We start from the raw sequence: 13134 nt of genomic DNA on the forward strand, positions 1-13134 counted from the left end.
GAATTGCACGTAGAGATATTATCTCCTTACCTCGTTTTGATTGTGCTTTCTCCTATTCCTCTTCTATCTAGATGGAAGCAATTATAAGATAGATAACATATTAAATTCGAGTACAACTTTTTTAATATATATGAAAAACGAACCGCTATTTTTTATATCTTTTAATTTTAATTCTAAAATTACTTACTTACTTATTAATTATATTCGATACGGACTCTTTGAAGTTAACGGGGTCACCGCGAGCGCGGGCCCCCTCAGCAGGCAGGGTGACCACGCCAAGCCCATGGGCCCACCGCATCGCGCAGGAGCCCCCTGGAGACCGCGGTTTTACGGAGAGAACCCTGGGCTGAAATGCCCGCCCCTGCCGTTCTTTTTGTCCCCGCAGGGGCCCAAAAGTAAATCTCTTTCTTTTTCTTTTTCTTTTTCTTCTTCTCTCTTCTCTTATCTTCTCTTCTCTCTTGTTTCTCTCTCTTCAGCGTGGAAACTATATTTGCTCTCCTCCGAAGTCTCCTCTCTCTAATATCTCCTGCCCCGTGCCATGCTACTACTGCTCCCTCTCCTCTTCCACCTCCTCTAGCTACTTCCCCCTCTCTTTCTCGCCTACCTAATACCCTCTGTCTCTCTCTCCTCCCGTCTCGTCGCCAGTAGCTCACACGCACCGTCGCGTCTGCCTCGCACGTGCGCGCGCGTAGCGAGCCAAGGAGATAGGAGGAAGGTTCATACGAGGCGGCGCGCTGGGCCGGGCTGGGCCTGCCGGGCGGATGGCATGAGCCGGCGGCGGCCCGGATGGTCCCGGCTCGGAACCTGCAGCTCCTCCGCGACGCGCATGGCACGCCCTTCGCCGCCGGCATCATCGGCGTTGACGCTGTGACGAAGGCGCCGCCACCAAGCCACATGGCCCAGGAGCCCATCGACCACCATCAGGAGCCGTCCAAGCAGCGGCCGCTGCCGCCGCAGGAGAGGCAGGCGGACCAGGAGAACCGATACGGGGAGGCCGAGGCGCTGCCACCGCGGCCGCTCCAGCCCGTGGCCACCAATCAAGAAGCAGCCGGCACCAGCGGCGGCGGGAGCAGCGGCAACGGCGGCGGCAGCGGGGACTGGCTCCGGCTCGGCCTCGCCCCGGCGTCACCGGGCGCGGGTTCCCAGCCCGACCTCTTCGCGGACCGCGCGGGGCGGCTGCTGTCGCAACCGCGGACGGAGGTGCTGCCGGGCATCGGCATGCCGCCCGGGGCCTTCCTGCGCCAGGCCGTGCCCGGCATTCCGCAGGCGTCCATATCTCTGCCCGTGCCGCGCGCCGGGCCACCCTGGAGCCCCTCGGCGGGGCCGCTGCCCCCGCTGCTTCCGTTCGCGCACCGCACGTTCTACACGCCCGGCGCCGGCGCGTCTGGCCTCGACATGATCAGAGTCGTTCTGCCGCCGCCGGTCGTGTCCGCAGCCGCCGGCGTCTGGTTTGCACTCCAGGCAGCACCGCACCAGTGAGTATACACGTTGTACTACTGCACTATGCGAGCATTTCATGTGTTCATCACACCTCTCTCTCTCTCTCTCTCTCTCTCTCTCTCTCTCTCTGCGCGCGCTCGCGCATATGTTGTCTGTTGATTCCCACTTGGTGGATCAGATTAATTCCTGCAAAATGTATTGCATTCTTCTGCATGTTAATGTTCGAAATTCGAATTGGATTTGGTTCTTCGTTTTTCCTCAAATTAACTTGAACCTTTTTCCTTTTGATTCGTGCAGAGGGAGAGCGCCATTCTTGCCTCAGATTCCAAGAAGCTACCTACGGATTAAGTACTATTATAATCTCCCTTTTTTTAATCTGAATTTGATGCACCAATCTTGCATTTGGATTCCTTGATGTTTCGTCAATGCTCCTCTCCCACCTATGGAACCACCAGAAACTCCATGCATAAAAATGCTGCATATTCAGGCAGAATATTAATCAATTTAGTTGTTGAGCATGCAAATATATATATGAAAATCACACAGCTGGTTTCTTTCATTGTTTGTACTGACAAGCATTATCTTTTACCTTTGATATTGTCGCAGGGATGGGAGGGTGACAGTTAGATTGTTGATCAAGTACCTGGCTAGCAAGTTTGGATTGGAAGATGAGGCTCAGGTATTTACCAAAATTCCAATCTTAAGTTCTCTAAGCATTTGCATTTCCTAGCTTGTTTGGTTTCCATCTCTCTCCCCTCTCTTTTCGTTGTGGTGCCTTTTTCTCTCTTTGGAATATTCTTTTTTATTTTTTCACTCCCCATCGTGCATGTTTCCCCCTTGCTTTCCCAACATCGGTGATGAAAGGAACTCGAGAGCTAGAAAAGGGACTGCTTGTACCATACGCACACTTATATATTTATATATATGCATATAAATGCACTCATCTAGCTAGTGTTTATATAAATATTAAGTGTGACAACATGCAAGTAAAGTAAGTGAGGTCTTGTTCTCTCTCTCTAGGTGAGGGGTGTATGTCCTGGGATGGCACATCACCCCCTCACCACCACCACCACTTGACAAGAGCTATGCTCCCCATCCATCCTAGAGAGAGAGAACAAAGAGAGACGAGTAGTGAGAGGTTAGATAGATGGTTAGTTATCATTGGCTAGCGAAGGTTAGATAGATGGTTAGTTATCATTGGCTAGCGATGAACCTTGTTCAATTCTTTCCTTCTGCCTCTCTGGGTGCACACACAAAAGCCAGTAGAGCTTAGATCGAGCAGCCACAATGTTTACCTTCGCCATTGATACTTGAAATATCCCATCACCACCGCTGCTAGCTTCACTTCCAATTTTCTATTGTTTTGGCACCGGTGCATGCATTTTCTTGCATCGGTTGCAGAAACTTTTTTTCCTGGCATTGTTGCAGTTGCAAGCATCGAAGCTCCATCTTTCTCTCTCCTGTTGAAGCACCGGCATTCTTGCACACTGTGGGTGGCCTTAGAGGTAGAGCCATAGAGACCCTCATGCACACACCTTTCTGTTCTTTCTTTTCCTATGCACCCGTAGGCTCAGAAAATGGCCTTGCAGCTCATGATTGCCCATGGCCCTTACTCCTTTCTTTTGGCCTGGCTAGCTTATTCGTCCCGTGCAATGCAATGCCGCCAACGGAGCGTGTAGGAGAGCATGCATGCAACAGAGCTACAGGACTATATATGCTCGTATCCAGCTGGCGCATGAGTAGATTTGTGCATACACGTAGAGTGTGCCTGTGAAGCGTGTGTGGCTCTGTGTGTGCAAAGTGTTGCGAGTCTTGAGCGAGATAGATGGTGCCCTAGAAAAAGCCTCCTTCACCTACCATGCACATCACTGAAAGCTATGCACCATCTTCACCCTCCCCTCGCCGTATGGAAGCATCAAGTAGGGCTTTCGAGTGTGTGTTTGAGTGTGGAGAGAGAGAGAGAGAGAGAGAGAGAGAGAGAGAGAGAGAGAGAGAGAGAGAGAGAGAGAGAGTACGTGTGCACACGAACAACGCATTCTCTCTCACACCATTTCTTGCTGCTCCATCTCTGGGAATGGATCCTTTTCATAATGACTTGGAGATCTCGCTTCCTTTTGCACTCGATAGTCCTAGCTTGCAAGCCTGCATATGGTCTCAGTAACCACAATGATAGGCTTCTTTTTGTTCAAGACTACACACACATACATATACATCCATACACACTAGGTTTGCTTTCTGTACCATGCATCACCATATATTTGTTTTCTTTGATCTATATTTTCTTTCACTATATGTTCTCTTCCCAAATATTGCAACTCTCTTTACTTGCCTAGCCACCTATTTTGCCTGGCCGTCTCTGTGATCAATCGATCGATCTCATGCAAAGTGACACGAATGGTCATGGAATCTTGTCATGGAATCTTCAGCGTGTAAGCTAAAACAGAAATACCAGCTGCGAGCTAGCTCTAGCTAATACCGCCGCTAATACCTGCACGCACTCATAGCTACCCATTATGTAGAGATGCCGTATACCCAATGATGAAAGGGCAGCTAACTTTTCAGGTGGCTAATGCATGCACCTGCAATTATGTATGCATCTATTACATCTTAGAAAACCGTATAAGCAACGACTTTGGAAGATGCGTATAGATATACGCATGAGCGGAGTATAAGGTACATATATATATTACGTGAAAAAGCTCAAAAGTTATGGGTCATAGTTGTCATGGGTGACGGATTCTGTAACTGTCACATTGAACGTGTCAGTGATGACTAATTATAAGTGATGGGTAAGGACCCTCAACTATAAGGTTATTGGTGACGGGTTAAAATTTAACTTATCACTTATAACCTTTATAAGTGACGGATTATAACTGTGACCTGTTACTTATAACTGATGAACAGTTTTCGTATTTTTTGGATTAAAAAAAGTCAAAAATATTATTTTTCACCCGAGCCAACCCAACTCAGAGCCATCACCACTCGCCACGTGTTCCTTGATATTTTTCAAGCTGTTTTCGTAATGTGCGTATGTGAGAATCGAACTCACGACCTACCCTCGCGCGCGTCTCTGACTTACCACTTCATCCTCGCTTGCATTCTGAAGGGAGCATGATATTTTATCTTTTTTAATCTTTTTGCCGAAGGTCATAAGTAACGGGTTTTAAGTTTTGTACAATAGACACACAAACTAGTTAATTCGGAGTGTCTTTGCTTAAATAGGCATAATTTTTACATACGGACTCCGATTTTGATATTTTTTATTCTACGAACATCTTCAGAAAAAGTTACATCTATTTCCCCCCCGACTTTATCAGGTTTGGTAAATTTTTTGAGGCAAAAAATAGTTTGAAAGATTGAGTTCTCGCCTCTTGAAAATTTCTGATCATTTTTAGAACACATGTTTGTGCTCATAGCCACCATCCCTTACATTAACCTTGAGTAGAAATATACAATAATTCCTATTATAGTGTTTGTGAGGTGAGAAAAAATAAGAGAAAAATAATAAAAAAATATTTGTGAACACACTACTATAAATCAAATTGTTTTAGAAAAATAATATTTGCTTTTACCAATTTAGTACACATTTTATGGTTGATGGGTCAAAACTTAACCCGGCACTAATAACTTTCTTGGATGCTCCGTTACTGATGAATTAGTCACTGTAACCCGTCACTTTTAACATAAATAACGGGTCATATTATGACTCAGCACTAATTTTATGTCTCCTTAGCTTGTTTTTTACTTAGCGATATGTGTGGACATTAATCTATATGTATTTAGGAATTGACTGGCTAACCGCCGGCCTGAAGCTAAAGATTCCTATATATTTGAGTACCAAATATATAGTACTTGTAGTTTTGATGTGTGATATGTATATATAGTGTGGAAGTGGACATGACTGTACATACAATGACCACTAACCTAGAAATCCTAATTAAGAAGTTTAATTTACAAGAAATTTCAGAAATTATCAGTTCTTGATCTTCTTGACAAGTCTGATCCATGTTTAATGCTGTGTATGTTTAGGTAGCATTCATTAAAAGCCCCTGTAAGTATGTAGCACTGATAGAAGTACATCGGTGATTGTAGCTTTCTACCCAATCAACACAGTTTACAGTGAGCTCGTGTTTCGACCTATTGAAGGTAGTTAAACAAAATCAGGCAGGCTTTATAGGGACGAGGAAAGAAATAAGGCTCATCTTGATCGGTTATATGTGTGTCGGTCATCCAAGCTAAGTGTGAGAATTTAAGCTGGTCAGATCATCTGTCAGCTCTAAGTCCAGAATGAACAAACTGGGGTCTGATTTGGCATGGCTCGTAAATAAAGTATAGATGAAAAATTGTCTCACATCTTTGCATGTTTTTTCCTTTTTGAATTGGTTCTGGGACAAGCTATTTTTTATGTTATGTTTGTGCTAAGTTAATCTTTATTATTTTGGTTTCCTAGTTCTGCAAATTCTCCAAAACATAAATATAATGCACAAGTAAACTGTACTTGTTCTTGCAGTTACTTTCATTTAATTGCATTAGTGATTTTTCCTGAGAGCTTTGCATCAGTAAATATGAGAACTTGATAATAAAATTCAAGCCATAATATTAACGCGTAAAGAAAGTTCCTGAGGTCTAGAATTGTTTCAGAAAGAAGAATATTAGGTCCAGAAATCCATCTTAGTACAAAGACCTAGCGAAAAATGCTCTTAACAGCTACGCTGAGATTTATAATTCCGACGGGCTCTATCATCGTGCAATTCTTTTTGTTGTAACTATCACTCGCTATGCGTGCTGTGTGCATGTGTGGTACCGAATTAGAGCGATAAACTGAACATGCAGCTTGATGGAGCAAATGTTTTTATTTGTACCTATCACCAGCTCTTGATTATACCGAAAGCCATGCAGAGCATTTTCTGTTTTCTTTATAAAGATGCCATGCAAATAAAAATTTCTAAGGTCAACTTTGTATCTACCAACCAATTCTATATTATCTAAACTTCATCAACAATAATTGAGGAGGTTCTTGTCTAGCAACAAAGAGAGGATGGTGCAAACATGTGTCAATCTCGAGTAGTGAAAGCCTTGCATGAAACTAGGGACATGATGCATGTGGATTTAACAATGTGCAGAATATGGAATGTGACCATGCTTTAGCTAGGATATTAATGACGGCTTAGTGGCAGGTCTTAGCTAATCAAAAGATTCCATCTATTTATGCTTTAATATAGTACACTACTACACATCACGAACGGCTCCTCCACTTTCTATATGCATGCATATATGAATTGTATTTTCTTCTTTGTCTCTAGTAGTTTGATGCTCTTTTCCTTAGTTGCTATCCTAGTCGTCGTTCAATTAAATGCAGCGAGCATCTAGCCGTCACTACGGACAGCTCTAAGCCGGGGAATTTGTAAGCGGTAGGAGGACACGTCGCCAACTGAATTTTGAATTGTGATGTAGTTTCAAACGAATTACATCTAACTCAAAAAAAGAATATGAAGTGATATAATGGATGAAATTCATGGCATCTCTTGTATCACACGTATAGTTGAATCGACATTGCACTCGTTTAACATAGTTCTTGTTTTCTTTCCAGAGAGAGAGAGAGAGAGTACAAATGAGTACGCACACCCCACTTACACATGCAATCCCACTGAAGATGCCACTTAGTTCTTGTTTTTTTTTATCTCTAACTAGTTAGTTGCACATACTTCGCCTTGTAACGCGCGCACCGCACGGGAAGTAGGCCCGTGCGGGAGTGGGTGTGGCAGCGTGTGGGAGTGCGGGCGGGAGCAGGCGTGGCAAGCAGGTCCACATGGGAGCGAGCACGAGAGCATACACGACAGGTGGGCCCATGCAAGAGTACGTAGCAGGACGCGGGAGTGCGGGTGTGGGATGTGGGCCCACGCGGGGGAGCGGAGCGCAACGCAGACGTCTGAAATATCGGAAGCGGAACACATGCGAGTGGAACATAAACTATTACGTATTTTTTATAGTAAAGATAATGAGTGCAATAAGCAGCTTCGTTCATGCTAGTTCTGTCATGCTATCGTTGAGCTTACCTCACTCAACTGTGAACCACTTGGAAAGCCAAACTATATATGTGAGGTAGAGATGCATGATCCACAGATTTTCTTTCACGTCGTATAGAAAGCCGACATAGAATAAGCTAGATAGATAGATTTGACTAATACCACACTACACTAGTAGCTGGGGGTTGTGGTTAGATGACAAATCGAAGGACGTTAAGTGGTGCACTTTGCGTGGAATATTTACACACATGTGGCCCCCATCTTAGCAAATAGCCAATAATGAAATAGATCCAAGAGAGCACTATCGGAAGAGAAAAAGGGAAGGGAGAATGAAAGTGTGCATGGGAGTTGGGACATGCCAAAAATGCATGCATAGTGTAGAGAGAGAAATTGAGAGAGAGAGAGAGAGAGAGAGAGAGAGAGAGAGAATAATATGGCAAGTTGCATGGCGAAGGGTAGTGAGAGTGCATCACAATAGAATGAAAGGGAGGGAATAGATGGATGAACAAAAGGCAAGAGGAGCACTAGCGTAAAGGAACATGTACAGGGGCTCGAATGACTGCTAGCGATTCTCTCATGCATGGTATGTATCACAAACTAGCTAGCCTCGACCGGACGTGTCGTTCTTAATTTGTACTAGTTCGTACGGTCCTGCGCGCTATCTGTTTTGGGGTGATTAAAAGGAAGCATTGTATTAACTTTAGAGTCCTTCAGACATGGAGCTGTGGACAAGACGAGGGCACTGAATTTCTCTCCTTTGCCCACTTTCTTCCTCGTGCTTTGGGTTGGAGACAATAGCGGATCCAGAACTAAATTTTAGTGGCTTAACTTTTTTTTCTTTCTCCTTCCATTTCTCTTTTTTTTCTCCTCTTTCTTCTCTTCTTCTTCCTTTTTTATGCTAAAAAATTATAACAGATGGGCTTAGGGGACTCTCAAATATTTCCGGAGTAGGGGGCTCAAACCCTCCTAGCCCCTCCGTTGAATCCAGCCCTGTTTGGAGATTATATGCACTATGAGAGAGAGAGAATGTGTGTGTCAAGATGGAATTTTAGCATAGGAACCTACCAACAACTGCAAGCCTAATATTTAAGCTCACCGGAATCACTATGCAGTGTGCACCATTTATTGCATGCACGCCTGCAATTAGCGACTAATCAAGTGGAAAGACCGTGACTAATGAAGTGTACGTACAATTGGGAGAAGAAGCTCGATGGAATGTTAGTTGGAGGGTACTTGTTGGTGGCCTAGCTAGGAAATATTCCCTGGGGCAGAGGGTGTGATTGATGCATGGCCATGCATGCATGTAGCCCAAGCCAAGTCTAGCCAAACAAACGTGAACGGTGCACGCTGCCTAGCCTTCTCATGCATGCCTATAAACTATACACCAATTCTGGTTGGTGGACTTTGCACATCAATTCAGTTTTATTGCAAGTACACATGCATTCTTTGCATAGATTGGCCTTCTCTATTTTAATTTCTCCCGTAATATATCCCTAGTTTTTCTTATAGGTTATATCCCTAGTTTAGATGTAGGAGTGTGTGTATATATATATATTAGCTTTGAAATCCTGCTGCGAAATTGTACCAAGAAGTATACATATTTGTCTGTATAGCATCGTTCAGAAACTAATTACTCCTATGCATGTATACAATTATACATACATACATATATCAATACATAAGTATCTGTATTTTATACTTTCTTTTAGATTATTAGCTAGTAGCAGCAGCAGCAGTTCGTGCGTCACATTGATGCGCATAGGCATGGTTCTTTGGGGCTAAGGGACGTTGGACGTATGGCCGGCATCACCCAGATAGGGCCACAGGATCAGAACCAATTGAATGTATCTATGACAAGTTCTCATCATATAGGTTAGGACGCTCCTGTAAGAAAGTGCACTCGATCATCTAAAGGGATCAAATGAACCACCAAATTGGACATATTATACATATATAGTTTAAAAAAGAACCAGCAGTGATTGTACAAGTATACAAATCGGCTTATTTCAGTTAAAAAGTCGGCAGTAATAAAGTTTTTGAACTGACAATGATGATTTTTTTTGTAGTGGCACAATTGTTGTAGGGATGTAATGCATCATCATCTCACATATAATTGACATTACATGATAGCTAATGGAAGGAATCTGATCCATGCCATTGCCCTTGTAAGAGTTGTATATATAAACCGGCAGTTGGTCTTTAAATAATTCCATTTGATTGCCAAAGCGTCGAGCACGATTTAATACCGTCACATATGCACGATCGAGAGCGATTATTGATGAACCTAAAGATTCTCGTATTTGTATTTTAATGCTCTATATATACACAGTAGGTGCTCCTTTCTTTTTGTTTTGTTGTTGGGTGTGGTGCATGATTACGTTTTCATAACTCCTCATCTTGGCATTGCTTGATTGGTGGAGGGTTGCATTCCCTGTAGAAAAATGCACCCCTACATGATCATGTTAGACCTAGCACGAGGGCTTAAATTAATATTATTTTGATTCTCGTCCTATAGCTAGTTTGAGCTTGCAGGCAGTGTTTACAATTAGTGCTAATTATTGTTTGAGAAAATTTGAACTGCACCTTTTTCCTAACGATTACGAGATAGCTAACTTAATTTAGCTCTAACAAAAGTGAGCTAACTGTCCTTGTTTGTTACACTACACGTGAATATGATCTAGAATTTAACAGTCAACAGCGCATTTAAAAGTGGCAACAAGCTTTACAAGCTGTCTGCCTATATGATACATTTTTCGATAAAGGAGGCTTTATTGATCCTTAGCGTTACATCTGAGACGATCCTAAGAGTATACTTCCAACTTCTACATAATGCGGATGCACACGGCCACTCCTATATGATACATGCAGATCACTTGAAAAATCTGAAGAATAATTCTTCAATGAAACAAAGTGTATATAAAATAAAAAGTACATTTAACAAACAAGAGTTATGGGTATGTGGTACATTGGTCTAATCCTCTTTGCTAAGGTGACAGATGTACACAGGATTGCCTAGTTATTGTAGGTATGTGGTACTTCTCTCCTTTTTTTTGGCCATGGATGTATTGAATTTGAACCACAATAGATAGATCACTAGTTAGGTCATAGATGAGCAATAACTAGCTCAATACTAATTTCATTCTGTAACAGTACATTGTCTATTCATAATGGTACCATAGCGTTTTTAGTGTTTACTCCTTCCATTGTACTATACTAACAATGACAAGTAGATGGTTAAGTAACAATGATATTATAACCACTGTCCCTTGGATTGGCGTCGGTGGAAGGGAAGAGAGGTTGAGCGGTTGGACTTCCACCCGCAAAATTGTCACCAGAAAGCCCCACTCATGCATGCACACTCCACTCTAGCAACTGTACTGAAAACTAATAGAGATTTGAGATATCCTTGGGGACTAATTATCGCCTTAACATGCGATCATTAATGATTTATGGTCAAATAACATTTATTTAGTTCAGTGAGTATGCATCACAAGGTCTATTTTAGGTTGCGCAGCATGATCCGCTGTCGACGTCAAAGATGTCAGTGGCGCGCTAATACCTAAATGAGAAAAAAAATCAGTAGGGCCGGCCAGGCGTTGTTGTCATGCCATGGCATGTTTGGTAGGCAAGCCGGCCGGAGAAGCTGAGCACCTGCACAGTGGCGTCACGGGTGTGGGCTTTGCGAACCAACCCATGCATGCTACTGGACAGTTTTGGGGAGGAAGAATCGACCAACAACCAATTTATCGGTATTAATTTAATTGATCAGCTAAAACTCTGAATTTGAGCTCATGTTGTTTATGGTAGGTGTTCAGCAGGCTTGGTTCTTGTTTTTAAGACTCGCCATTGACTTTGAGCTTGGGGTAATTAGTTAAAGAAATGGGGGACAGTAAAACAAAACATGGATGGATAAATAATAAAAAAAAACCAGGCAGGCAGGAGTTTCAGTTTGGCATCTCAGATCTGTGCATTGGAATTGCAATTCACGTTCAGTTTACTTGCTCTCAGATCTGTGCTTTTGCAAACTACAATTGCAAGCACGTTTTCAGTTCCTCTCTGCTTACCCGTGTTTGTAGGTTGGTTGTGCATCTCATATGCAGGGAGAGATAGAAGGTGGTAGTGAAATGCCACAAACAGAAATTAACACAGGAATCAGAAATCACCATCAGGCATCATTTCATTTGTCTGGGCGCATCTTGTAGCTTTGTATAGCATCATCAGCCATTGGCATTGCAGGTTTGCAGTGCATATGCTTGTGTGTGGGGTTGCCCGAAGGAAAGGACCATCTGATCCCATTTTTTAGGAAAATTAGGCAGAAGTTCTGCCGATCAATTAAGGAGAAGAAGCAGAGTTTATACAAGCCGGGTTAGCCAGCGGGTAGTGCTACCAACCATCTGATCCCATCACTGTGTCACTCTCACCAGTAGCAATGCCTGCTTTCCTTCCTTCATCACCTCACAGTGATTAGTCTCCACTTTCTTTTATTTTTGTGAGTAGATTAGTCTCATCTTTCTTTCTTGGTTTGTAATCCACATGTGGATTGTTTGCTAATTTGGTCACAATTCATAATTCATTAGTACATCATTGTGGAGTCCTATGCACATCATTTCGGAAACAAGGATGCTTGATGCTCTCTGAAGAAGTTTCAATTTTGTTTCCACTGACAACACTGAACTGACGAAACATGCATTTATCTATGCAGGTGGAGATCACATGCCGAGGGCGACCGCTCCTCCCGTTCCTGACCCTGCAGCATGTCCGGGACAGCATCTGGTGCCAGGGGGACGCCGTCTCGCCGGCGGTGGCGCCAGACATGTCGGCCGCTACCCACCTCATGGTTTTGCAGTATGGCAGAAGACCGTAGTAGACAGACAACCAACCCTCCTCCGATGACACTCACAAAAATGTAGATTCTTGCCCTCTTAACCATTTGCCGGCACGGCTGTGACCGTACCGACAATAGGTGGCATGACGGACGACAAGTTCCTGACCGCCTGCGCTCGCGCGCTGCTGATGATCTACTGAAGAACAACAGAAGGAAAGGAGAGTCCCCCCCCCCCCCCCACCTCACAATCGGCGCGGTAGTTCATCGGCGCACCAGAGAATGTTTTCTCCACAGAATTGTGGGAGAAAACAGCTGTTAGATGAATCTGTGACAAGAAGAGAATTTCACTGAAGAGTAGTGACTTCCAAGCCATTTTGGCCTTCACCTGATTTACTAATTCCAGAGTTCTGCTGTTACATTTTGTTATCTGCTTCTTGCTTCTGTTCTTTGTGCTGGAAGCAGCCAATGTTCTTCTTACTAAAGACATTCCAGAGCAAACTTGACATCTCACTGAGAATTTTATTTGTTCATGACTTGACCATGAGAAAAGCTCTTACTTTTTGGTTCAGTGGTTTTTCCCACAGCAATTCAGTTGCTTTCCACAAATTTTAGCATCTTTCAGTTCAGAGATGTGTCAATTTCCCTCTTCGTTTTGTTGACTGAACAAACTTTAGCAAGCAGTTGTAGACTTCTGATGAAAGTTAAAAGTACATCAGGTTTATTCTTCAGAGATAGCCAAAGTTTTCATTTCTTGTACTTTCACATCTCGCATCCATCTATATTACGGAGGAATACTGATACAAACAACCAAAACAAACACAAGGACAATAAGTCTGAACAATC

The 13134-nt window shown here is 43.3% G+C and overlaps 1 protein-coding gene across 1 annotated transcript; it reads left to right on the forward strand.

Annotated features, from left to right (window-relative positions):
* Positions 1-454: 454 nt before the first annotated feature.
* On the forward strand, positions 455-12878 carry LOC133888667 (protein LAX PANICLE 2-like). Its single transcript, XM_062328993.1, has 4 exons — positions 455-1475; positions 1738-1788; positions 2047-2119; positions 12169-12878. Exons 1-4 carry the CDS (start codon positions 787-789, stop codon positions 12328-12330), a joined length of 975 nt encoding a protein of 324 aa, XP_062184977.1. The 5' UTR covers positions 455-786; the 3' UTR covers positions 12331-12878.
* Positions 12879-13134: the final 256 nt, after the last annotated feature.

The sequence above is a fragment of the Phragmites australis genome, chromosome 13 (genome assembly GCF_958298935.1).
Source record: "Phragmites australis chromosome 13, lpPhrAust1.1, whole genome shotgun sequence".
NCBI classification, from domain to species: Eukaryota; Viridiplantae; Streptophyta; class Magnoliopsida; order Poales; family Poaceae; genus Phragmites; species Phragmites australis.

What these genes read in the sequence shown, in the direction of transcription:
- LOC133888667 (XM_062328993.1), top strand. Translation starts at nt 787, where the DNA reads ATGGTCCCGGCTCGGAACCTGCAGCTCCTCCGCGACGCGCATGGCACG. An exon ending in CTCCAGGCAGCACCGCACCA is followed by an intron (nt 1,476 to 1,737) that starts GTGAGTATACAC and finishes TGATTCGTGCAG; the next exon opens with AGGGAGAGCGCCATTCTTGC. An exon ending in AGAAGCTACCTACGGATTAA is followed by an intron (nt 1,789 to 2,046) that starts GTACTATTATAA and finishes ATATTGTCGCAG; the next exon opens with GGATGGGAGGGTGACAGTTA.